This window comes from Podarcis cretensis (genome assembly GCF_951804945.1).
Source record: "Podarcis cretensis genome assembly, chromosome: 1".
Taxonomy (NCBI): Eukaryota; Metazoa; Chordata; class Lepidosauria; order Squamata; family Lacertidae; genus Podarcis; species Podarcis cretensis.
The window spans coordinates 18,045,285-18,070,807 of record NC_137170.1 but is presented as its reverse complement, the minus strand read 5'-3'; the positions used below and the strand labels follow the sequence as shown (position 1 = coordinate 18,070,807).

The 25,523-nt window shown below is 45.6% G+C and overlaps 1 protein-coding gene across 3 annotated transcripts in view; it reads left to right on the top strand.

The window, feature by feature from the left end:
* The window catches only part of SLC25A47 (solute carrier family 25 member 47), a 40,870-nt gene extending 16,125 nt beyond the window's left edge, over window positions 1-24,745 (top strand). For 2 of the 3 annotated variants that reach the window (XM_079949445.1, XM_079949446.1), the window contains exons 2-8: window positions 747-993; window positions 2,203-2,346; window positions 12,567-12,610; window positions 13,560-13,631; window positions 14,955-15,137; window positions 17,962-18,232; window positions 21,551-24,745. In XM_079949445.1, coding sequence (XP_079805571.1) covers window positions 2,319-2,346; window positions 12,567-12,610; window positions 13,560-13,631; window positions 14,955-15,137; window positions 17,962-18,232; window positions 21,551-21,831 — 879 coding nt within the window. In that variant the 5' untranslated portion in view covers window positions 747-993; window positions 2,203-2,318 and the 3' untranslated portion in view covers window positions 21,832-24,745. The remainder of the gene's footprint in view (window positions 1-746; window positions 994-2,202; window positions 2,347-12,566; window positions 12,611-13,559; window positions 13,632-14,954; window positions 15,138-17,961; window positions 18,233-21,550) is intronic. The other variant, XM_079949447.1, reaches the window with a different exon arrangement.
* The last annotated feature ends 778 nt before the right edge of the window (window positions 24,746-25,523 follow it).

The following is a 25,523-nucleotide window of genomic DNA, read 5'->3' as shown; positions in this document are numbered from 1 at the left end:
TAAGTGTTAACCTGGGGAAACTAGGGAATAAACTCTTTTCCACACCATACCTTTAAAGCACAAGACTTCCCTGCACAGTTTCTGGGAACTGTAGTTTACCCCCTATGGCGCTTTACTTTCCAGGAGCCTTAAACTATAGTTCCCAGGATTCTCGGGGGGAGGGAAGCCATGTGCTTCCAAGCTGTGGATGTTGACAAGCTTTAATAACTTTTACTGTTGGTTATTTTAAATGGTGTTTAACTGAACCAGTTGGACCAATTATTTTTATTTTTAATTTATTAAATTTTTTGTGCTGCGCTTCTTTTGCAGGCCTCAGGGCAGTTCACATCATAAATTTGCAATATAAAAACCACAAAATACATAGTAAAAATAAGAACAACAACAAATCAATAATTCACACCCCGCTTCCATAACACATTTACAGTGAGGGGAAAAAGTATTTGACCCCCTGCTAAATTTGCCCGTTTGCCCTCTGACGAAGAAATGACCAGTCCATAATTTTAATGGTAGGTTTATTGTAGCTGTGAGAGACAGAATAACAACAGGAAAACCCCCAGAAGACAAAAGTCAGAGATTGATGTGCATTATAATGAGTGAAATAAGTATTTGATCCCTTTGCAAAAGATGACTTAGTACTTGTTGGCAAAACCCTTGTTGGCAATTACAGAGGTCAGACGTTTCTTGTAGGTGGCCACCAGGTTTGCACACATCTCTCAGGAGGTATTTTGTCCCACTCTTCTTTGCAGATCCTCTCCAAGTCAGTAAGATTTCGAGGCTGGTGTGTACAATAAATGTGCATTGGATGTCCATCAGCCAAAGGCCGGGTTGAAGAGGAGCATTTTTGCCTGGTGCCAAAAGGTGTCAGGTGAGGCTTCCTGGGGAGATCATTCCACAAGTGGGGAGCCACTACAGAAAAGACCTGTTGCCACCCTCCAGACCCCTCATGGAGGAGGCACACAAAGAAGGGCCTCAGAAGATGATCTCAGGGTCCAGGTAGGTTCATATGGAAAGAGGTGGTCCTTGAGGTATTGCGGTTCTGAGCCATTTAAGGTCCACATCAGTGCAAGTTGGCTTCCTATGTTTATAAAGCAGGCATACCAGAAGCCCTTCTTATAACAGCAATCATCTCTGCCACCAAACAGCAATGATAAGCTATTCATTCGTGGAGGAAAAAAATAATTTAAGATTACCCATAGGTTATATGGGAGGTAACAAATGGGGATAATCGAAGGAGAATTTAATTGGTTTGAAGAACGAGCTGTTGGGAAAATTAATGGGTAGTAAATGGAAGAGGATTTGGGATAATCTGGGATTATTGATTGTTTATTGAGTATTATGACATATTCTTAATGAATAAGCTAACCTAAACTGTTTATCTGTGGTGGCTTGGATAGGAAAATCACTTGGCTTGCATTCTACGACTTTTAAATCCTGTGTACGAATATATGCATATAGCATATATTTAAAGCTTATGGAAATGTGTGTCTATGAACCCTTGTCCTAAATATTCTAATTTCCAGCGACAACCTCTTTTTTGAGTGGTGGAAGGAGCAGTCAAAAGGTCTCGTGCTTGAGGTCTTGTGTGCATGTTTAGAACATACAAAAGTAAAGGCACCTTCTCAACCTGTCTATAGAGTCAGACTGTGAGCTGATTTTGCCCAATACTCTTCTCTGACTGGCAGCCACATTTCAATCTCTTAGACAAAGTTTTTTTCCAGGTGTTGCTAAATCCTTCAAACTATAGGTCTCAGGCACTGACCTTGGAACCTCATGCATTCAAACCATTTGCTGTACTGCTCAGCTCTCATGATGTGTTCCTGGATGAGGAGGGCCTGATTGCCTATGACCACTTGGCATGAGAAGCAAGGCTTGGTGGGCATTGTTGCTCCTTGCCGAGCCAAGAGATTTGTCCGGTGTGGCAGAGGAACTTTAACACCCCAATGTCCCGAGTGCAAATTGACCCCGGTCCAGTTGAGCTGCAACGCTCTTTTGCCCTTGGTGATTTGGAGAGCAAAAGGCAGGAGGAGGGAGGGCCTTGTCCCCGGCAGTGGTTCAGCCATGCCTTGTGGAGTTCTGCAGCATCGACAGGACTCCTGAGGCTGATTCAAAGTCCCAGCCTCCTCCTGCCGGCTCTCGGTTACGTATGCCTTGAAGTGTATCCCGGTGCTCCTAACTTCAGCCTATTGCTCATCCCCACTATAGATCCATCCAGCAGGGCCTCTCGTTCCTGGAAAGACGGAGCCTGTCTGCTTTCCTGCACCAAGGCTGAAGCATTTTTAATCGGGACAAGCAAAGGCAGCTGGCTCCCCTCCGCGCAGATGGATTTCATCGCCGGAGCCATTGGAGGTAATAAATAAATAAACTACCCAGCAGCCCGCTGATGAAGAGAGACAGCTGTGTTTCCTTGCTGTTAACTTTCAGGCAGGTCCCCCACGGCGGAGGGAGAGGGCGAATGACCTTCAGAGCCCCCAAGGAGGAGGTTTTAGTGGACGCGAGTTCAGCGTGCGTAGGGGCACTTAGTGGAACTCAAAGCTGGCGGGGTCATTAATTCCAGGAACCTTCGTAACTCATATATACTTTCCGTACCATTGCATATACATGGTGAGCCCATAGAGAAAGGCGAAGACAAGGAGGGATCAGCCGCAGCCGCAGGTGTGAATCGAAAGAGACTGATGGGGGAATTGAAGCAGAATCTCAAAGGGGCAGGAACTTAAACGTGTGCCTGTGTTAATGTCTAGAGTGCCATCTTATGCATGAGGCCGTTTGCGCAGAACCTGTATGACAGGTCCCTGCCCCTAGGGGCTTACAATCTAAATGAGATACACAAGGAAACAACAAAGGAGGTGGGAAATGGAAGCAAGGAACTAGGGCAGGGGAGACGACATGGTTATTTCAAATACATGTACTAGGGCAGGATGAAGGATGTGGAGTAGGATTGGGATCCCCAACATAGTGCCCATGGGCACTGTGGCACTCTCTGATAGTCCCCTTGCTGCCCGCCAAGGTTGCTGCCCCTCCAGATATTTTCCCTCTGTTTTTGTCTTTTGGGAGGGCTGTTTAGTTGTGGGGGGATGCCTGTTTCATGTTTTATTTGTTTTGGGTGTTTATAGGTGTTTTGCAATTTGGTGGGTTTTTTTGGGGGGGGGTGGAGTTTCTCAGCAACTCCAGATTCCTTCTGTGCAGTAGTTATTTTGTGGTGCCCATGCCAGTTTCTTAGGTTTCCAAATGCGCCCTGGGACATATGGACTAGGGGGATGAAGGAGAAGCAATTCCAGAGAGAAAAGGAGAAGGGAAGGAAGGGAGCTGGTGATGGTGGGACAAAGACAAGGAATGAGATTAGTCTACACTGGCGAACAGCAGCAGTCCAGGATTTCGGGCTGGATTTATTCCCACATCCACCTGTGGATGCCAGGAACTGAACCAGGGACCTTTTGCTTGATGCTATACCAGTGAGCTACAACTCTTCACAGATGGACCATCTCATAATAGATTAAGGTTACCAGTCGTCCCCGTTTCCCGGGGGAAAGTCCCTGGATTTACAAACCAGCCCCCATACAAAATCCATGGAAGTTGAAAAGTGTCCCTGGATTCATTGAAAAAAAATCTGGTAACCTTATAAAAGATGTCCCATGCATGTAAGTTGCAGGGATCCACAGTGCCAAAACATCATGCAATGAGAACATCCTGGGGTTCTCTAAGGCATGTTCAGTGGCGTAGCGTGGGTTGTCAGCACCCGGGGCAAGGCAAGTAATTTGCACCCCTAACCCGTGGATTTGCGCCCCCTAACCCTAGCCCCCAGATGTTGCGCCCGGTGCGGCCGGCCCCCCCCTGCACCCCCCACGCTACGCCACTGGGCATGTTGCCCATTAGTCTCTTGTTTTATCTCCTCCCACCCCAACTTTAACATCAGCTCCAAAGGAGGGCCCAGGCAACAACCGAAACCCCAGAATTTCCGTGCACACTTGGCAAAAGGCAAAGGTCTGGCGTGTGCACTCTGAAATTGTGCACGCCTTTCCGAAGAAGGAAACCTGTGGATATTTGCTACACGCCAGGTTTTACTGTGTTTAGTAATGCCACACAGATGTGCATTCAACAAACACATATTGCTGAGATTTGTTCTGGCTTGTCCTGGTGAAGTCTGGCTCTGATATAAGCAGTTTGGCAAGAGGCCGAGGCCTGATCTTGTTACTTGTAAGATTGCACAAGGCAAAAAAAAAAAAGTGTTCGGTGACTGTGATTCTGAAGAACTAGTGAAATGTGTGCGCGTCATTTTTACTAGAGAGGGTTAGATGAGCAAGGCATATGGCTGTAGACTGAGTGCGTTACTGATTTACCTGTGCCAGTTCCTGATCTAAATTTTGGCAGCTGCCCTTAGCTATTTGCCCCAGGTGGTTATTTCTGTCCATTGAGAGATTATGGTTTTAGAGTTGATTGACACCCATGTCCTGAAGGATCACACAGGGCGGTGCTCCTGGGATGGTGCCATTCAGAATACAGGAAGGGAATTAAGGGCACCTATTTGCATGACCACGGGACGCAGGTGGCGCTGTGGGTTAAAGCCTCAGCGCCTAGGGCTTGCCGATCGAAAGGTCGGCGGTTCTAATCCCTGCGGCGGGGTGCGCTCCCGCTGCTCGGTCCCAGCGCCTGCCAACCTAGCAGTTCGAAAGCACCTCCGGGTGCAAGTAGATAAATAGGGACCGCTTACCAGTGGGAAGGTAAACGGCGTTTCCGTGTGCGGCTCTGGCTCGCCAGAGCAGCGATGTCACGCTGGCCACGTGACCCGGAAGTGTCTCCGGACAGCGCTGGCCCCTGGCCTCTTAAGTGAGATGGGCGCACAACCCCAGAGTCTGTCAAGACTGGCCCGTACGGGCAGGGGTACCTTTACCTTTACCTTTTATTTGCATGACATGGCTTTCCCCGGCCCAGTGCCCTCCAAACATTTCAGACTACAACACCCATCATCCCCAGTTAGCCTGACCAAAAGTCAAGGGTGGTGGGAGTTGCAATCCAAACCTTCTGGCATGCAACAGGTTTGAGAAGGATACCGTAGGGAAAGCCTAAATTGCCTTCAGGACTCATTTGTGCTATTTATGCTAGTACAGAATACTGTATCTTTTACAATGCAGTTGAATCCAGAGCTGCCTTTAAAAAAACCCCAGCAGTAAAAATATAAACCCCAACCTAATGCTAAGTCTGAAAACAGCCTAACAGTTCTGCATTTAGATAGCAAGGATAGCAATTTTTTTAAAAAGGGAATTCAAGCAGAAATCTGGCAAACTGAAGTTAAGATTGGAAGAGACTGAGAAAGTAAGAGAAACCAAAATTGACAGATCTCAGACCCTCCAAGTGTCCCTATTTTCCAGGGAGAGTCCCGGATTCACACAAGCTGTCCTGGTTTCTGATTTGATCCTGGAATGTCTCACTTTTCTTTAGGTCATGGGTAGGCAAACTAAGGCCCGGGGGCTGGATCCGGCCCAGTTGCCTTCTAAATCCGGCCCGCGGATGGTCCAGGAATCAGCGTGTATTTACATGAGTAGAGTGTGTCCTTTTATTTAAAATGCATCTCTGGGTTATTTGTGGGGCATAGGAATTGGTTCATTTTCCCCAAAAAATATAGTCCGGCCCCCCACAAGGTCTGAGGGATGGTGGACTGGCCCCCTACTGAAAAAGTTTGCTGACCCTGCTTTAGGTCATCCCTATTTTCATCAGAGAAATGTTGGAGGGTATGCGTAAGTTATGCAACCTCTGGGCCAAGGAGATAAGCAACTATACAACCTTTGGATGGTTACCTGTCATGGATGCTTTAGCTGAGTTTCCTGCATTGCAGGGGGCTCGACTAGATGATCCTTGGGGTCCCTTCCAACTCTACAATTCTTTGATTCTTTGATTCTATGTGATCTGGCCCTCTTGTATTCAGGAAGCACTTGAAGATCTGGATGGTTTTTATTCTTATTCTTTCCTGTTTCCAGACATGGTATGCAAGCCGATATCCCTAAGTTCCCAGATCCTAGGACTAGACGCATGCCTTCACAGACTAACTCGCAGGGATGTTGTGATAATAATGAGATTAGGATATGAATTATAATACATCCCGAGCTTTGATGAAGGTGTAAAGCTAGTCTTAGGTAATTAGAGAAGCTCTATGCATGAACATGCTCTTCCTTGTTGGGACACTGAACATAGTTTAAAGAATGGGAGGAGGCCCAATGAGTGTGAGAACCTCCTCTGTAACTTACTTTGTGTAATGATTAATGCACCTGCAGGCTTCCATCCAAATTGAGAAAAAAGAACAACCTAGCTGCGGTTTAAACCAGCAACTTGGGTGGAAGCTGGTTTTGGGGAAAACACATCCAAATGTGGTGCTTCATTGAAAAAAAAGTGCAAGATATATACAGAGCGACATCAGACTGTGTCTAAAATTATGCGGCAACTCACTAGATACAGAATAAATAGGAGTGTGTACACAGTCAAAAAATTAAAAAATGCCTGCTTCTTGGGAGAAAAGCAATGACAAACCTAGATAGCATCTTAAAAAGCAGAGACATCACCTTGCCAACAAAGTCCGTATAGTAAAAGCTATAGTTTTACCAGTAGTGATGTATGGAAGTGAGAGCTGGACCACAAAGAATGCTGATCGCCGAAGAATTGATGCTTTTGAATTATGGTGCTGGAGGAGACTCTTGAGAATCCTATGGACTGCAAGAAGATCAAACCTATCCATTCTTAAGGAAATCAGCCCTGAGTGCTCACTGGAAGGACAAATCCTGAAGCTGAGGCTCCAATACTTTGGCCCCCTCATGAGAAGAGAAGACTCCCTGGAAAAAACCCTGATGTTGGGAAAGATGGAGGGCACAAGGAGAAGGGGACGGCAGAGGATGAGATGGTTGGACAGTGTTCTCGAAGCTACAAACATGGGTTTGACCAAACTGCGGGAGGCAGTGGAAGACAGGAGTGCCTGGCGTGCTCTGGTCCATGGGGTCACGAAGAGTCAGACACGACTAAACGACTCAACAACAACAACAACACAGTCAAAGTAAGATTACTCAAATAGCAAATAATTTTGACTGCACCACAGGCAGGGTAGGGGTGATTACATGACTCCACCCTAAACCAGACACATTTTTTGCTTAACGTTGTGATTTATTATAGATAAAATGTTTCTTGTACATTGGGGAGCACTAGAAACTAGTGAGAATCTGGTGCTGCCTGATAAGCTGTTGGCCAATGTTACAAGAAAAAACTGCTCCTTTCCCTTATGGGGTACCCAAGAGCCCATATAGAGTCCTTTTGTAGGTTCTAGTGGTGCAAACAACGTTGGTGACTGCCCTGCTTCTTGAGGCTTGAGACCTCTGCCCCAATATCACCTTGAGTTCAAATCATCATGGCACCATGAGTAATAGAGCCAAGTGGAGAGACCGGGACAGGAAATGAGGGAGAGGACCACGCCTGTGCTCTCCCTACGGCTTACCCAGAGCAGACTGGCATGTGAGCCCACACAGAACTCAATAAAGATCTTAGTTCTAATCTAAAGCCTGCAAGTGCTTTGTCTTAGTGAAACAATCGTGAATGCACAATGAACAGGACGTCCAGAAGGGCCCCATGTAAGACTTGCTTCAGAGTAAACACGCTTAGGTTCATGCTGTAAATAGAATTCCTTCTGAGCAGTAGAGAAGTTTCATTCATTGGGGCTGAGGAAGGCCTGCCAGCCTCCCATTGTGCCTGTTTGTTTTGCTTCTCCAGCTGTGGCAGCAGCTTTCAACTTCCATCTCCCCAAGACTATTTTAGGCCCTAGACGCGTCTATGGGTTGCTATATCTGGAGTGTGGAAATCCCCGGAGAATGCTAAATCCATGTTTTTACTGCTGCTCTTGGAGCACTCGCAAAGGTCAGTTGGTGTCCAGAAGGGCTCTGTTGATGAGTCTGGCTTGGCAGATTATTCCTTCGCTTTGCCTCAGCATCAACAGTGTCACACTGGGACTGTGTTCTCTCTGTCTCTCTGAGAGCAAACTCCGTGCTGCTGCTGCGTTGACAGGGCTGGACCCGAAAGAAGGCCACTGTTAAGGGAAGAGAGAGGTAAGTATCAACACATTTGGATGAATCCCAAGATATGCAGAAGTAGGTAGGAAGCAGCCAAGGGGACAACTCCACCCCACAAACAGCCCAATGAGGATTGAGCATGTTCAGTGGTCACCTAGGAACAACTAGGGTGGAAGCAGGCGTTGCATTACTTTAGCAAGATCCTAATACCTTATAGTTCTGGCCCGTGGACTGGGTAGAGCCCTGAACAGCTTCAGGCACCTACCTTTGGTGACTCAATAATGTATGCAAAGTACCACAAAGCACATGAGTGCGGACTGTGCATTTGGAAGTGCAGGTTAATGTGAACTGCAAGCACTATGTTGCATGTCGCCCCAATCTCCGAGTGGTGGGAGATTCCAGGGGTTCCTGGTGTTCACCTTTTCTTTTTGGAAATGAGGCACAGTGGAGACTGTGGTGTCTTTATGATATATGGTTTATTTACACATAGATACAACCTGAGCCTACAGTGCAGGGGTTCACAGTATTAACGCCCCAAGAGAGTTTTGATTCTCTCATAGCTACAGCTTTAAATTCAAACAAAAATAAACCATAGTGCTCTGATCTTGTCTTCAGCTTGCTGTCTTTACTCTTAAACTCTGCCTCAAGCTTTGTCTTTATCTCAGAGCTGAAGTAGGGGCCCTACCCATTTGCCTCCTCTGCTTCGCTTTCTTAATGGCCTATTACCTTTCCTTTGTTCTCTCAATGGCCCATCTCCCAGGTGATCTCGTGAACATGGGAAGCTGGGTCCAGGAATTAGAAGTCTGGCATCCAGGTTAACTCCCCAAGCCTTGATTAAATACTAACACTTACTCGACCCAGGAATTTAGGGGAGGCCGGCACCCGCAAACTCATATCAATAAACCGGTTGTAGAGTAAAATGTGGGTACAGATGTCTGGATGAAAAGCAGCTTGCAAAAACCTAACCACATGAGAAGCATAACCACATCTGAGGTTTGTATTTACATTATAATTACGCTTATGGTCCTTCACAATTTTCTCAGATTGTGGTACAGCAACATTCTCTTCTCTGTAAGAACAGTAGTCAGTTTATTAACTTGGCTGCTTTCCACATAAACAAGCCTATTAGGAAAGCTGTTGTATTTTTGTCCAGCATTTTTTGCCTTGTCAATGCTGTAGTCTTCACTATATCAGAAGGCTATAATATGCAGCAAAATGTACAGGGAGAAATCAATAAATACCAGCCACAATTGCTATGCTCTGCCTCACCTGTCAGAGACAGTATGCTGGGAATCACACATAGAGAGTGTGCTATTGTCATCAGGTCCTGCTCGCAGACTTCATATAGGGTCATATAGCTTGGCCACTGTGAGAATGGGATGCTTTCACTAGACCTGCCTGATCCAGTAGTTGCAAAACTAAGTTTCTCTTTCCTCTCCTCTTTCCTGTAGCTCTTTCTCTAAAGCTCCCTCAATCTGCTCTTGAAGGTTGGGGGACTCACCTGGAACAAATTTTGCTGGGTGTGTGTGTGTGTGTGTGTGTGTGGAGAGAAGAGAAATGAGAAACAGCATGTGGCAAGGTGAGGCAACCACCTTAGGTGGCAGGACCGACAGAGGCAGCAGATCCCAGTGTAGATCTTTATTCACCTCCCCCTTGTCCCTGATGTAATCTTCACTCACTCCTTCCCTGGCGGGGAGGCAGGTGCCATTTTGTGGTTCGCCTCAGGTGTAAAAATGTCTTGGGCCAGCCCTGACTGGAAGTCGAATTGTGCAAGTGAATAGATTTCAATTGCGCAATTGGGTAGACCATCACTGGATACCACCCTTAATATTTATCTTTCATACAATGATCGGTTTGGTTTCCTCCTCCTGCAAGTAAACATATACAATATTTCACATCCTCCTCATAGAATCATAGAATCATAGAGTTGGAAGAGACCACAAGGGCCATCGAGTCCAACCCCCTGCCAAGCAGGAAACACTATCAGAGCACTCCTGACATATGGTTGTCAAGCCTCTGCTTAAAGACCTCCAAAGAAGGAGACTCCACCACACTCCTTGGCAGCAAATTCCACTGTCGAACAGCTCTTACTGTCAGGAAGTTCTTCCTAATATTTAGGTGGAATCTTCTTTCTTGTAGTTTGGATCCATTGCTCCATGTCCGCTTCTCTGGAGCAGCAGAAAACAACTTTTCCCCCTCCTCTATGTGACATCCTTTTATATATTTGAACATGGCTACCATATCACCCCTTAACCTCCTCTTCTCCAGGCTAAACATGCCCAGCTCCCTTAGCCGTTCCTCATAAGGCATCGTTTCCAGGCCTTTGACCATTTTGGTTGCCGCCCTCCTCCTCCCTTTATTTATGTGTAGTTCTTTTTAAAATGGTATGTATTTGAATCTTTGAATGTGCTATGTGGAAAGGCAATTTTCCACCAAACAACGACATAAACATCTTTGTATTATTGTAAATATATATAGCGATAGCATTTGTTGCTAAGGAAGTACAAAGAATGTGTACTGTTACCATTCTTTATATGTGCCAATCAACCTTATCCCCTCCCTGACCCATTTCAATGCTATAAGCTATGAGCTTAGTAGACACAATTCTCAAAACCTGGCTATACCAGTTTATGGGCTGAAAGACTGCACACCAACACACCCTTTATTGTACTTGTGGTGTTTGTTGTACAACATGAACTATGCATATTGTGGTGTGGTGGAGAGATCTGAATACCCAGGCCCTCATTCAGCAGCCTTCCCCACCCTGGCGCCCCCAGATGTTTTGTACGATAATTCCCACCAGTCCCAGCCAGCATGGCCAGTGATCAGGGATGCTGACCTACAACTCCCAATTTCAGAGTATGTTTTTTGTTTTGTTTTGGAGGTGGGGTAGAATTACAAGGGTGGACCATGTGCAGAATTGTTTGACAAGGTTAATGGTGCAATTCTATACATTGCAAGGTGCTACTTGCAAGTAAGGGTATGTTCACATGAGCAGCTTAAAATGCCATGAGGTTATCTCTCCCATTGTGTTTTAAGAGAGCCAGTGTGGTGTAGTGGTTGAGAGTGGTAGACTCGTAATCTGATGAACCGGGTTCGCTTCCCCGCTCCTCCACATGCAGCTGCTGGGTGACCTTAGGCCAGTCACACTTCTTTGAAGTCTCTCAGCCCCACTCACCTCACAGAGCGTTTGTTGGGGGGGAGGAAGGGACAGGAGAATGTTAGCCACTTTGAGACTCCTTCGGGTAGTGATAAAGCAGGATATCAAATCCAAACTCTTCTTCTTCTTAAGTCACATCTGCATGGTGTTGTACACATCAGAGAGGGAGTGGAGATGTCTTCACCCAATGCACTTTTTGGTTCTCCTCCTCCAGCCCTTCCAGAACTCCTGTTCATGACGTTGCCATCTGTCCATATGTGCTCATTTCACGCATGTGCAACGCCTGTCTCAAATGTACACACCTGGCTTAAGTGCAAAGTGAATGTGGCTTAAGTTTTCTGGTCTTACTGAAGTTGGTTCTCTGTGAGGTGAATGTATCGCTTCTGAAACAATTTAACTTACAGATTCAGGTAGGTAGCCGTCTTGGTCTGACGCAGTCGAAATAAAGGGCAGTGCCCTTCAGCTCTCTATATTGGACAAACAGGCCAAACCCTACGCCAAAGGATAAATGGACATAAATCTGACATCAGGAATCACAAGCCAGACAAGCCAGTAGGAGAACACTTCAATCTCCCAGGACATTCAGTATAGGATCTCAAAGCAGCTGTCTTATCACAAAAGAATTTCAGAAATAGACTTGAAAGAGAAGTTGCTGAATTACAACGTATTACTAAACTGAAAGGGATGCGGGTGGCACTGTGGGTTAAACCACAGAGCCTAGGGCTTGCCGATCAGAAGGTCGGCAGTTTGAATCCCTGTGACGGGGTAAGCTCCCGTTGCTCGGTCCTTGCTCCTGCCAACCTAGCAGTTTGAAAACATGTCAAAGTGCAAGTAGATAAATAGGCACCGCTCTGGTGGGAAGGTAAACGGCGTTTCCATGTGCTGCTCTGGTTCGCCAGAAGCAGGTTAGTCATGCTGGCCACATGATCCAGAAGCTGTCTGCGGACAAATGCCGGCTCTCTCGGCCTATAGAGCGAGATGAGCGTGCAACCCCAGAGTCATCTGTGACTGGACCTAATGGTCAGGGGTCCCTTTACCTATACTAAACTGAAAACTATGGAGAGACCTGGTCTGAATAGAGATATTGGATTATTGTCTCATTACGTATGCTAAAGCTATTTTCCCTTCCTTTTTCCTGTAGGACTAATTGCAGTTAACAGTCATCAACAGGTTTACCATACCCATTGAGTCAATCACCCATCTCCTACTACCCTCCTGAGAACCCCCCCCCCCCCAATATATAAGTGTCTGGTGACTTCTGTTTCAGTGTATCTGAAGAAGTGTGCATGTACACAAAAGCTTATACCCAGAACAAACTCAGTTGGTCTCTAAGGTGCAATTTTTTAATTTTAAAAATTTAACTGTTTCAGGTGGTGTTAGTGCTGCAGTCGGATATCCACTGGACACAATCAAGGTATTTCAAAGTTTGGTTTTCTTAACTACAATCAAATCTCCCAAGTCACAAGGTAAAATGGAGAGAACTCTTCTCCACCCTGTTTCAGAGCTGAAAGCAGCTAGGATGAGTGTGTGAGGTGGTTTTCACCACTGCAGTGGTTTCTCTACCCAACAGCTCATAAACTATGGTTTGCCAGGAGGAATTCCAGGGTTCCTCCATTTTCTGCTTCCTCAGCTTCTCCCAATCCTTTCACCATACTCTCAGGACCAAACTAGAAATTACATTGTGAGATCTGTAGGTGCCTCCAATCTTGTCCCTCTTTTGTGGGAGAGATTCAAGCACATACTATAAATTCAGTGTTAGAGGTATAGGTTGGTTGCTCGAGAGCAATCAGGCAATATGCTGCAATAGTCTGTTTTAAAGCTTTCTTATCGGTGATAAAAACCTTTGGAAAGCAGAGCGCCTCTATTGCGTGTCTTGCTCATTCATTGGCAGAATCTGAGAGTGGGCGGTCCTTAAACCTTCCCCAGCAGAGTAGTTTCTTGACGCCCAGCCTGCGCCTCGCCTCTCTCCGCGAAAGCCTACTGCGCATGGAAGGCGCGGATAACGGGGGACCTCCCTCCACCCCGCTTTGCTCAAGCAAGGTGTCCTGGCACCGCCTTGCATCCTCCGAGCCCTGCAGCTCCTCTCCACTAGAGGTGTGGCTACCTTCCTCCGCTGAGGAAGTGCTGCTTCCCACAATCTTTGGGAGCTCTCTGTAATCCATTTGGCTTTTCCCCTCTTGCTCCTGAGCCGATGGCAGTTCCTTGACATTCAGCTTTGTGCAATGGATTAAAGCATTCTTGTCACCCAAGTGCAATAAATTCACTTTTCATGCTAATTTGATGCCTTACCCACTTGCAAAATTACCAATGAAATGTTTCTTTCCCCCAAGATGAAATGAATGATGGATTGTCCCATTTAACAGGTGAGGATTCAGACTCAGACAAGTTATCGTGGAATATGGCACTGTATCAGAGACACATACAGAACTGAAAAAGTACGTATGGTAAAATTCCTGTTGATGAAGGTTAGATTTGCTTCATCATGTCTGCTTGACTTGGGGCGGATCCACACCATACATTTAAAACATATTTAATGCGCATTTAAAGCAAATGACTTTCTCCAAAGAAACCTGGGAGCTGTGGTTTGTTAAGGGTGCTGGGAATTGTAGGTTGATGCGGCAAACTACAGTTCTTAAGAGAAAAACCCAGTGTCTGTCCAACATTAAGGAATGGCTTTATTACAATGACTCTGGGACAGAGCTATTGTGGCCTAACACTGCATATTTCACACAGTTGTGTGAATGGCTGAATAACAGTTAATTGCAGACATGGGTTGGGTGGAAAATGAGGGGAGGGATTTTTAACACTTTGCTCTCTACAGCAGTCCTGAAGCAGATTGCTCCCCACACATCTATTTCAGCAAATGAGATCTTTCCACCTGCCATCAATGCAAATAAGAGACTTTCAGTCCAATTCAGGGATGTAGCGTGGGGGGAGGTCAAGAGGTTAAAAATCCATTTCCCACACCAATGTTTCAATCTGGATTTGGTCCCCAATCCTGAATTCTAAAAACCCCTTTGTGCAATTGCTAACTGCATCAAGGGTTAGGGTTTGGCCCTAAGGCTAAGGTTGGTTGTGTTTAAGAATACCTGTGAACAAGAACCTGATTCTGGGTGCATTGGGCCTCATAAGCACCTAGAACAGGGCTGGGAATCCTGGTATCCTCCAGATGTTGCTGCACTACCACTCCCATCATGGCTGGAATTGATGGGATTTGGAGTCCAACAATATCTGAAGGGCCACAGGTAACATATCCCTGACCTAGAGGTTTCATAGAATCATAGAACTGTAGAGTTGGAAGGGACCATGAGGATCTAGTCCAGTATTTCCCAAACTTGGGACTCCAGCTGATTTTGGACTACAGTTCCCATCATCCCTGATCACTGGTCCTGCTAGCCAGGGATGATGGGAGTTGTAGTCCAAAAACAGCTGGAGACCTAAGTTTGCGAAACTCTGATCTAGTCCAACCCGCTACAATACAGGAATCTTTCACCCAATGTGGGGCTTGAACCCACAACCCTCAGATTAAGAGAGTAATTCTCTACCGACAGAACTATCACCTTCTCCTTTTCCTCGATTAGTACCAAGCCTGAAGACAAACTGTGAGGTGTCCTTTATTCTATTATAATTAATTTCCTTATTACTAGAAAGCCAAAGAAAAAAACCAGCTGCTGTGACTTTCATATTATGGAGACTTGGGAAGGTTAGGTAAGATTAGCTTGGCTAACACTTTCTTCTCACTTTTCTATGCAAACCAGGTGCTGGGTTTCTACCGAGGGGTGTCAATGACTGTCATAACTGCATCGTTTATTACATCGTTCTCTTTTGGCATCTACAAAAACATCCTTTATAACATCTGCAGATTTCGATATGGCTCTGCAGACAGAAAGCCGTCAAAGGCAGACGTGTCTTTTGCGGCAGCTGCTACTGGTGCAATCCGGGTAAGTTACGAGTAAAATTATGTTTTGTTTTGTTTTGTTTTTAACTGCAAGGAATGAAAGTTTATGCAGAAATCCAATCTGGTTAGGAGAAGGCCAAAGCCACACCCAAAGCTAGGGCTGCCATACATTATTGAGATTTCAAAGGCAGAATTGACGTCCGGCGGGAACGTCAAAGGCAGTGCTTTGTCCTAGATCAGGGGTCAGCAAACTTTTTCAGCAGGGGGCTGGTCCACTGTACCTCAGACCTTGTGGGGGGCCAGACTATATTTGGGGGGGGGGAAGATATAGTCCCAGAAAGAACCCAGAGATGCATTTTTAATAAAAGCACACATTCCACTCATGTAAAAAACACCAGGCAGGCCCCAGAAATAACCCAGAGATGCATTTCAAATAAAAGGACACATTCCACTCATGTAAAAAACACCAGGCAGGCTCCACAAATAACCCAGAGGTGCATTTTAAATAAAAGGGCACATTCTATTCATGTAAAAACATGCTGATTCCCAGACCATCCGCGGGCTGGATTTAGAAGGCGATTGGGCTGGATCAGGCCCCCGGGCCTTAGTTTGCCTACCCATGTCCTAGATCTTAGGCAAGTCAATCAATTAATTTTGGCGTTTTTCTTCGGGGATTTATTGAATGGGATGAGGGATTTATTGAAATATAGACAGGTAGACTTTAATTAGAAATAATGAACTGTTGTGAAGTTGGTGGAAGTCCACAATAAGTGTGTTTCTTTTTTTGAAATGTCTTAGTTTATTGAAGAATGAACTAATGTTGTTTTATGTATGCTCCCTTTTTTCTTTTTCTTTTCTTTCTTTTTCTTTTTAAGATTTAAATGTACTTACAAAAGGCATATGGGACGCAGGTGGCGCTGTGGGTTAAAGCCTCAGCGCCTAGGGCTTGCCGATCGAAAGGTCGGCGGTTCGAATCCCTGCGGCGGGGTGCGCTCCCGCTGCTCGGTCCCAGCGCCTGCCGACCTAGCAGTTCGAAAGCACCTCCGGGTGCAAGTAGATAAATAGGGACCGCTTACCAGCGGGAAGGTAAACGGCGTTTCCGTGTGCGGCTCTGGCTCGCCAGAGCAGCGATGTCACGCTGGCCACGTGACCCGGAAGTGTCTCCGGACAGCGCTGGCCCCTGGCCTCTTAAGTGAGATGGGCGCACAGCCCCAGAGTCTGTCAAGACTGGCCCGTACGGGCAGGGGTACCTTTACCTTTACCTTTACAAAAGGCATATATTTATATCCCTTACTTCTTTCTTCCTTTCTGGAGTTTCTGCTTTTATTCTTTTCTTTTTTGCTCTCTCTACATAAGCTTTTGTATTTTCTTTTTTTAAAAAAAGTTTGTGCATTTTGATTTATGTATATGTGCAATACAATCAATTTAAGGAAAAGGCAAGTCAATCAATTAATTTTGGCGTTTTTGGCCTTCGGGGTGTCCTGGTAAAGCACTCATATTCCACTTTAACAGTCATGCCTTCTCCCAAAGAATCCTGGGAATTGTAGCTTGTTGTGGCTGCTGGGAGTTGTTAGGAGACCCTTAACAAACTACAGTTCCCAGGATTGTTTGGGAGGAAATCATAAAGGTTAAAGTGGAATAAGGTTAGCACCTATCTGTCCAGGGAGACAATGGAGGAGTGCGCCTTTGGGGATGAAGTCAAACCATTGGTGTGGAGACAGATATGGGAGAGGCATGTTTTGCTGTAGATTCTGCTATGTAGAAGTAGCTAAAGTGGTGCCTTCTGGTTATTGAGCACCAACCAGTATGGCCAGTGCTCACAGATGAGGGGAATTCTAGTCCAACAACATTTGAAGAGCACTAGTGTTCCGACGTGGTTGCTCGAGAGCGAACAGTCAAGACCCCCACTGGTCTTTTCAAGGCTTTATTATTGGTGCAAAAACATTCACAGTGCAGAACGACTCACCTCCATGTCTGCTCAGTCACTAGCAGAATCTGCGCAGAGAGGGCATGGGCAAAGGGGGACCTGCCTCCCCCACCGCTATGCTCAGGCTCTCCCTTGCATCCTCCGAGCCCTGGATCCCTTCGCCACTGGAGGCGTGGCTTCCTTCCTCCCCGGAAAAAGAGCTGCTTCTCACGCAACTGCCCTTCCACCTCTCACCTCTGAGCTGATGGCAGTCCCCTGACAACTAGATTTGGCTTCTTCTGGTACAGACCAGTAATGGTGTTCATGTAACGTGTTATACTTAAAGCACTGAAGTTTCTTGATTATCGAAAGTGATCCCTGTGGAAAACATCCGTGTTATATCATCTGTCCCTCATCATTTTGTTGTTGTTATGTACTTTTGTGTTTTCATTGTGTATTTTAATGTTGCAAACTGTCCTGTGATCTTTGAAGGGTGGCATATAAATTTTATAAATAATAACAACAAGAAGGGCAACAAGATTGTATTACTCGTGTAATTAGTTTCCAGAAGACTATGCATGTTAGGCTCTTGCAGTGAAACCTCTGATCTATATACACTAAGGCAGGCATGTCCAAAGTCCGTTTCAGGGCCCGGCGGTCGATTTAATCCAGCCCCCCTGGCAGTATATGTCCTGAGGTAAAATCCCCCAAAAAGTTCAGCATTGTAAAAAAAGCTCAACAACTTCAATCCTAAAAAAATCTCAACAGCTTGTTCACAGCCCTCACACATGTTCACTTCATCAAATCTGGCCCTCTTTGAAAAAAGTTTGGGCACCCCATAATACATGAGTTTGGACCCTAGGCTCTGTATCTTCATGGTCTGGTCTGGAGATGTGTGGGTGATGAGCTTCTACAGGAAACATCTCTTTCTAGACCACTAATTCCTAATTACACCCTTCAGGTTGTGCTAATCTCACCTGCAGAGTTGGCCAAAGTGAGACTACAGATCCAGAAAGATCCCTTGGCTATTCCACCCCACGTCCTGATCTCCAAGCCTAAGTACCAAGGAGCTGTGCACTGCCTGCGGACTGTCGTGAAGGAGGAAGGTTTCAGGGGTCTATACAAGGGGTCTTTGGCTCTGATGTGGAGAGACTGCTGCTCATCTGTCGTCTATTTCCTCACCTACAATGTCCTGTGCGACTGGCTTACTCCAGCGGGCAAAGACAGAGCAGGTGTGTGCATTAAATGAGAAGGGCTTGTTTCAGGAGTTTTGAAAAACCTGTCTTCATAGCATCTTCCTTGGAGTCACCACAATTCTGCAACTTTCATATAGAGTGTTTGTTCCCGGCGCTGAGTTATCATGGCTAGCAGCCATTGATAGCTGCCTGCTCCGTGAATTTGCCCAATGCTCTTTTAAATATTCTGTGGGAGAAAGCTCTTTATTTTGTCTGCCCTGAATTTCCCAGCCTATAGCTTCTTTGGATGTCCCCAAGTTCTAGTGTCAAGTCCTCTCTCTACCGTTCTGTAACCCCTTGGGGTTTGCATGCTGCATGTTGACACCTCCCTCTTGCACTTAGGTGCTGCTGCTGCTGTTTCGGCTACGTAAGCAGCGGCACTCAAACCGGAAAATAGATGGGAATGATTAGAACAGAGTATTATCATTGGCACAATTTGCTCCAGTTGTGTAATATGCTCGGAGTGCCTGTTATGAAATTCTATTTGAGCTTCTCTTGTGTAACTGGTTAACTCAGAGGCCGCGTCCTCTGATGTCATCCAAGAACTCTTCCTCTCCAACTTCCCCCTCGAATGCTTATTAACTGCAGTCATGCCGGCTAACTGCACCTTTCAAATGCATCGCTAAAGCCTATACAGCTCGGGTGTAGAGGCACCTTCTAAATGATGAAATGGATTTTATTTTTAGTTCTTCACTAATCCCAGAGGCATGATAGCCCATCTCATACAACGTGTAGGGAAGGAGGAAGGGAGAGGAGAGGCCAGCGACCCTGGAAGCGTTTTCACAGGTGCCTGGGCCGGGGTGGGGGGGCCAGAGCATGACAAATGTCTCAAGTATTTCAGGCACATTTTTACATCTTATTAAATAGGGAAATAATAAAGCTATAAGCGATCTCAGTCAATATTGCTGCAATGAGTTGAATCACAATCACAGGTGGACCTGACTTTAGGAAAAAGAAACCGAAGAATTAGCAGTTGTTCAAAGCAAAAATACAGAACATGTTCAGAACATCAGTCAGCATCCCTCCCCACACAAATAATCCCTGTGGGGCAGGGGGGGCGGAGTTCCATTCTCTCTGTGTTCCTCCCACAATTTATACAGTCTATCTAGGAGGTTAGCCTGAGGAAATAGGATAGCCTGTTCATGCATATGGGTTTTTATTTTATAATATAAAGGTAGAATATTTGTGCTGACACGTGGAACAGGAAGAGTGCACAGCTACAAACAGAGGGAGGAATTCAAGGTTGCACTGCTACAAATGATCACTTTCTGTTTGCCTGGTGGAACAATCTCTCCTCTCCCTGTGTACTAGTCCAGGGGATCTCCAGAACAAGTGGTTATTTTTGCGGGGGAGGCAGGGTGTGAGGAAGGAGTGGCAAGCCCCATTGTGCAAGGGAAAGTCATTGCGGATTCACTGTGTCCCACCCAAATTTCCTGCCTCATTGGGAAGCAGTGGCAGCCGATGCTTCTAGGAAAAATGGTTCTGGTACTCACTGTAACAACTTCATGCTAAGTGCCACACTTTAAACCGAGGCTTTTCTTCTAGAAAGAAAAGGTGCCAGTTCTGTGTACCCTTGAGTACCCCCAGAAAAAAGCACCGGTAATAACAAACAAAATAATAACCCCGCCGCCCCAGTTTAAAAGGCCATAGATTGCTTTAGGTAAAGGTAAAGGGGCCCCTGACCATTAGGTCCAATCGTGACTGACTCTGGGGTTGCGGCACTCATCTCGCTTTATTGGCCGAGGGAGCTGGCGTACAGCTTCCGGGTCATGTGGCCAGCATGACTAAGCTTCTTCTGGCGAACCAGAGCAGCGCACGGAAACGCCGTTTACCTTCCCGCTGGAGCGGTACCTATTTATCTACTTGCACTTTGATGTGCTTTTGAACTGCTAGGTTGGCAAGAGCAGGGACTGAGCAACGGGAGCTCACCCCGTTGCGAGGATTCAAACCGCTGACCTTCTGATCAGCAAGCCCTAGGCTCAGTGGTTTAACCCACAGTGTCACCCGCGTCCCACTCACTTTAATCAATGGGACTTGATTTCGAGTCTGGCTCTCACATGGAGATTCCCGTAAATGTTGTGTATGGATTGCACAACTGGCTGATTGAATCATGCAACCTGGTTTAACCAAGCCGTAGAGACCAAGGCTGTGTACACACCATACATTTAAACCAATGCAGTTTGTAAAGGGTGGTGGGAATGGTAGCTCTGTGAGGGGTAAACTACAGTTTCCAGGAAGCTCTGGGAGAAGCTATGTGCTTTAAATATATGGAGTGTAGTCAGCCTTTGATGTGGGAAAGCTGAACGTATTTGGAACCTTTCAGCGGCCAGCTAGATGACCGCTCAATCAAATTTAATTAGGATTTGAAGAGAAAGGGAATCCACTTGTCCTGGATGCTGGAGAAAGGGGAAGCTTCAGAAAGCAGAGCCTCTTAAGAAAGGCCTGCCTGATGTTTCACAGAAGGTATGTCAAGAATCTTGTGCATGGACTACGGAGTGCAGGTCAAAGAGGCAGCAAGACATATAATTCCAACAGGGGATATCTGCTCTCGAAGCTCATTAGCAGATTTCTCTGTGTGCTTAATCCCAATATGAGATACTTGCAAAGTATCTTCTTACAGTCTTCCTTCCATAGTTCAGAGCTGATTGGAAGCAACTGCCCTGCATAAATTAGGCCTCTCTCATGGCCATCAATCTCTCTGCCTATTACCCCACAGTACTGCCTTATCATCTTATCTGCTGCTTGTGGGAACTAGCCTTAGGTAGGACTTGAGTCAGGATAAGGAACTTGGCCAGGGGCAGCAGAAAGTGGATTAGCCACTATTTGGCATCTGGTCCAAGCTGGTAGACCTTGAGATTCTGGGGGGTGAAAAGAGTAGACCCCACAAGACTTAAGTCTGCCCACTGCTGATCTGGAAGACAATAATAATACCACTACTTAAGAGGGCATAGCTAGCTAAGTTATACTCAAGAGTAGACCCATTGAAATTAGCATGTCTATTAGCAGCTGCAGTCCCAAGGGCAAGCCAGGGAGTTTCTCCCACCCACAATTAGTTTTAATGTATCTATGTGGGGTTTTTTGTTTGTAAGTTACTTTGGGTTGCCACAGGCAAGATAAAGTGGCTAAGAAATTTAATAAGTGATAATAATAAATAAAAACTATTTCAAATGTCCAAAAAATAATACCGTAATCAAAATCAACAAAACACATGTCAACATTCTGCATTCTGCATTCTAATTAAAGAGCAATGCCCATTTCTCCTCTGCAAACCTATCTCGTTGTCAGTTTAACGCTGCTTATAATTACGTTTTGCAGACTTATGGGCTGTGCTTCTTTCTGGAGGCTGCGCTGGAGTCCTGGCCTGGGGCACGGCCACCCCAATGGATGTCATCAAATCCCGGATGCAGGTGGATGGCGAGGGCGTGCGCAGATACTCCGGATTAGTACACTGCGTGAGGGACAGCGTAAGAGAAGAGGGGGTGAGAGTCCTCTTCAAAGGCCTTGGACTAAACTCCATACGCGCTTTCCCTGCAAATATGATGGTGTTCTTTACTTACGAAGGTGTGCTTAGGCTAGGCGAACGCTGGATGAAATAAAGGGCGCATTGCAGCCTTCGCTAGCTGGCATCCTCGAGAGCTGGGCCGGGGAACCTTTGCCATCAGAGGGCCACATACAAACAGGGGTGGGACAACGAATGCTAAATTCATCTTTGTACAGTAGGGTAGTTTCTACACACAGTTGTGCACCCCTCTCTATCTTCCATCCAGGCATTCAAGGGGCATTATTATAATTGAAGGACACATTCCAGCCAGGCAAAAACAGTCAAGGACCAGTGAGGGGTGTGGCCTAGGGAGAGGGGTGTGACCAGAGAGGGGCGTGGTCTAGAAAGTCTCAAGGGCCAAACAGAGAGGTCTGGAGGGCCACAGTTGCCCTCTGTGCTGGAGGCTCCCCCATCCCTGCACCTGGAGGACACCAGGTTGGCAAAGGCTGCTTCACTGCAATATCATCTCTCCAAAGCGGTCTTTTCCTTTTGGAATGCTCAACCGAATTTCTTTCGAGAAAGCCGTCTGTGCATTGAGAAATTATTATTATTTATTCGATTTGCATTGCACTTGCTACATAGAGAGTCCCTAAGCAACTGACATAAAGCATGACATATTCTCTGAAAAAAAGAACATCGCATTGCAATAAAAACCATACAAAGACCCATGGAACAGACCCAGCAAAACAGGAGCAGCAAAAAAAAAAAAAAAAAAAAAAAAAAGTCAGAAGCAAGACGTATCATCGAGCAACACGACAATCCTTCAGATGCCTGGGAGAAGAGAGATTTTACCTTTCATCTGGTGTGGAAAGGATGCTGGCACCAGGCTTGGGAAGGCATTCCACAGATAGGAAGCCACAACTGAAAAGGCCCTGCCCTTGTTGTCACTTGCTGAACATTCTTTGGAGGGGCGCTCTGAGGGCCCCAGATGAAGACCTGGGGGCCCAGGTAAGCCACCCTGTGGTCCCTTGATGAAGGATGGTATATAAATTTAATAATAACTTAATATTCATTGCACACATACACTGTTCTGCTCACCTTTGCTTCTGACCCCACCCATCACTGGCCGCTGGCCCTTACAAGGTTGCTCAGAAAGGAGTGTGGTCCTCCTGCTGAAAAAAGGTTCTCCATCCCTGATTTAATTCTGGGTTCATCTGTTTTCCATATCCAGACATGGACGCCTCACTTTAGAAACAGGTGCACATGACTATCGCTGCCTGAAGTTGCTTAAAGCTAAAAATTTGCAAGTGTAAAGACAGAAGGAAAAACGAACACATACAGAGATCTGGATTTGCCAGTGATGGGCAATGGAAGAGTTTGATGTTCTAAACATTTCATTGACCCCAAATTACTCGTTACTGAACAAACAATAGAGCTGTTCACCAGAGATGCACGAAAAGCTCAAGGCCACCGGCAGAAACAAGACACCACATGTAACATTCCATGTCCAAGAATTGCTTTGCTGGAAAACTGCAGCTTGCAGTGGGAAGGCACATGTTGCATGAAAGGCTATTAATGGCCTTCCATTTACAACATGCTTTGCTTGACAAGGAAAAGTCGGCACTTTTAATTCTGTTCTCCCATTTATGCCATTGCAATCTCATTCATTCCCAGACAAGTGCTTTTTTACAAGCTCTGCAAGGGGAACTGGCTTTTGTGAGCACTAAGGGAATTTGGCATGCTGGATTAGAGCATCACGGCATGCTCAGGCAATTGGAACTACCCTTAGGCAAACCTTTGCAAAAACAGTGCTAGGTGGTTCACATTAAATTATGTGAAACTGTCGTTCTCTACCCTGCTTTCCCCAATTTTCATTAGGGAAGCTGTATTTGTCTGCTGCAGGCGTGAGCTTTCGTGGACTCTTAAGTTTTGTGTTATCTTAAGTTGGCAAGTAGATACACATGGTTTTGTGTGTGTGTGTGTGTGTGTGTGAGAGAGAGAGAGAGAGAGAGCGATATTGATTGTAAACAGTGAGTTTAGAGTGTAATTTTATTTTGTTAAAGCTCAAATGTATTAAAATCTTACTGTGACAATTCTTAAAGGAGTGCTGAGAACAACACCGGGAAACTAACCCACATTTTAGGGTAAAAACCCATTATTTTCCTCCAGTACACAGGTGATAGAACTGAATTTCTTGATTCAGCCATGTGATCTGGTTTTACTGCTCGTTTCCTGTTGAGATGCCTTTCCTGTGCAGCAGTGACTTTCAGGCTGTGCACTGGGAATTCCTGGAGCTACTCAGAAGCTCAGGAAAAGTTTTTTGATGAATAACAGCAAATAGGTTTCCTGAAAAAGACAGCAGGGGCACCGCTATCGAACTTCCCTGATATGCACTGCTCCAGCTTTGGGGCCCCAGCCCTTGCTGGGCTCAGACTCCAAATACCCCCAGCTAGCCTGGCCAATGACCTAGGGACCTAAGGTTGTTTGAGGTCATGCTCTCAGTTCACAATGGGCAAGGATGTAGCCCAATTGTGCCCCCGCATGAACTGAGGGTGCACCCTTGAACGTGTAGCTCATTGGAAAGTGTTTCCAGCATTTTAATGAACCGCTGTACTATACCATTAGAAACTGTACAGTCCTCAACAAGAACATGCAAGTCCATCTGGCCCATGAGTTTGCGGTGACCTGAGCAAATATTGCTTCATATAGCGTCTGCTCCACAAACAGCTCAGTAAAAGTTTTGTTGTTCTGTATGGGACAATGACAATAAAGATTATCGTATTGTATTATTGTATTAGAAGTGTCCCCTAACCAAATTTAAAGTGATTTCCACCAGCCTATATTTATGTGCAACATCTGATAATATTTGCATCTTCTGAGTGCTCACACAAAAATGCACAAGTCTATACACTAGGTAATAACGGCAAAAACAGCCTTTGTTCTGCAAGATCTCCCTGTTTTTATTGCGTATGGTTTCAGTTTGTACAGTTGCTATGCATGTTTAATAAACAATTCCCTTTACACCAGCATTCGTAAGCTGCTGTGCAAGATGTCTGAGCAGGGCTGGATTCACTGTAGCCCTTCTTAGCACTTTTCAAAAATAAACTCTCTTTGATTAGCTGCACCATTGTTAACAAAAACGAAACAAAAGACAAAAGCTCATGAACCAGACACACCAACATGATTTGCTACAAGAACGTATGGCAGGTCACAATGCTCCAGTTGCAATTTCCCATCCACACTCACCTGTTGTGGCACCTCAACCTTCAACTAGTTTGATTGTAACTAGCAAAGAAATATTAGGTTGGCGCAGTGTGCTTTCAGTGCATGGAATACAGGTCCGATGCATATAACCCAAATAGCAGATCTCTACTGATGCAGAGTTCCAATGAACTGTGGATTCATGCCGTATCTAATGCTCACTACTTAAAGAAGACAAAAATGGAAACAGGAAGCTTTTGTTTCTGCTTGCATCACAAACCTGAGAACCTGTTGTGTAGGAAATACTCAATGAGGGTTATAGTTTGTGGACTAATTCATGCTGAAAGATTATATGAACAACAGAGAGAGAGAGAGAGAGAGAGAGAGAGACAAAGAGAGAGAGAGATAACCAGCTCTTAATCTCAACAATATAAACACAGAAACAAAGATGTCCTTTGTCTTGCAGCCACATTGCTGATGTCACAGCATTGCTTGGCGATTTTTAACTTCCCAGTTATCAGAAAGGCTTGGTTTTTATACACTGTCTCTACTGTGATAATCTCTTAGCAGTCCATGCTGCCCCTGAGAAATAATAGCTATTATTAT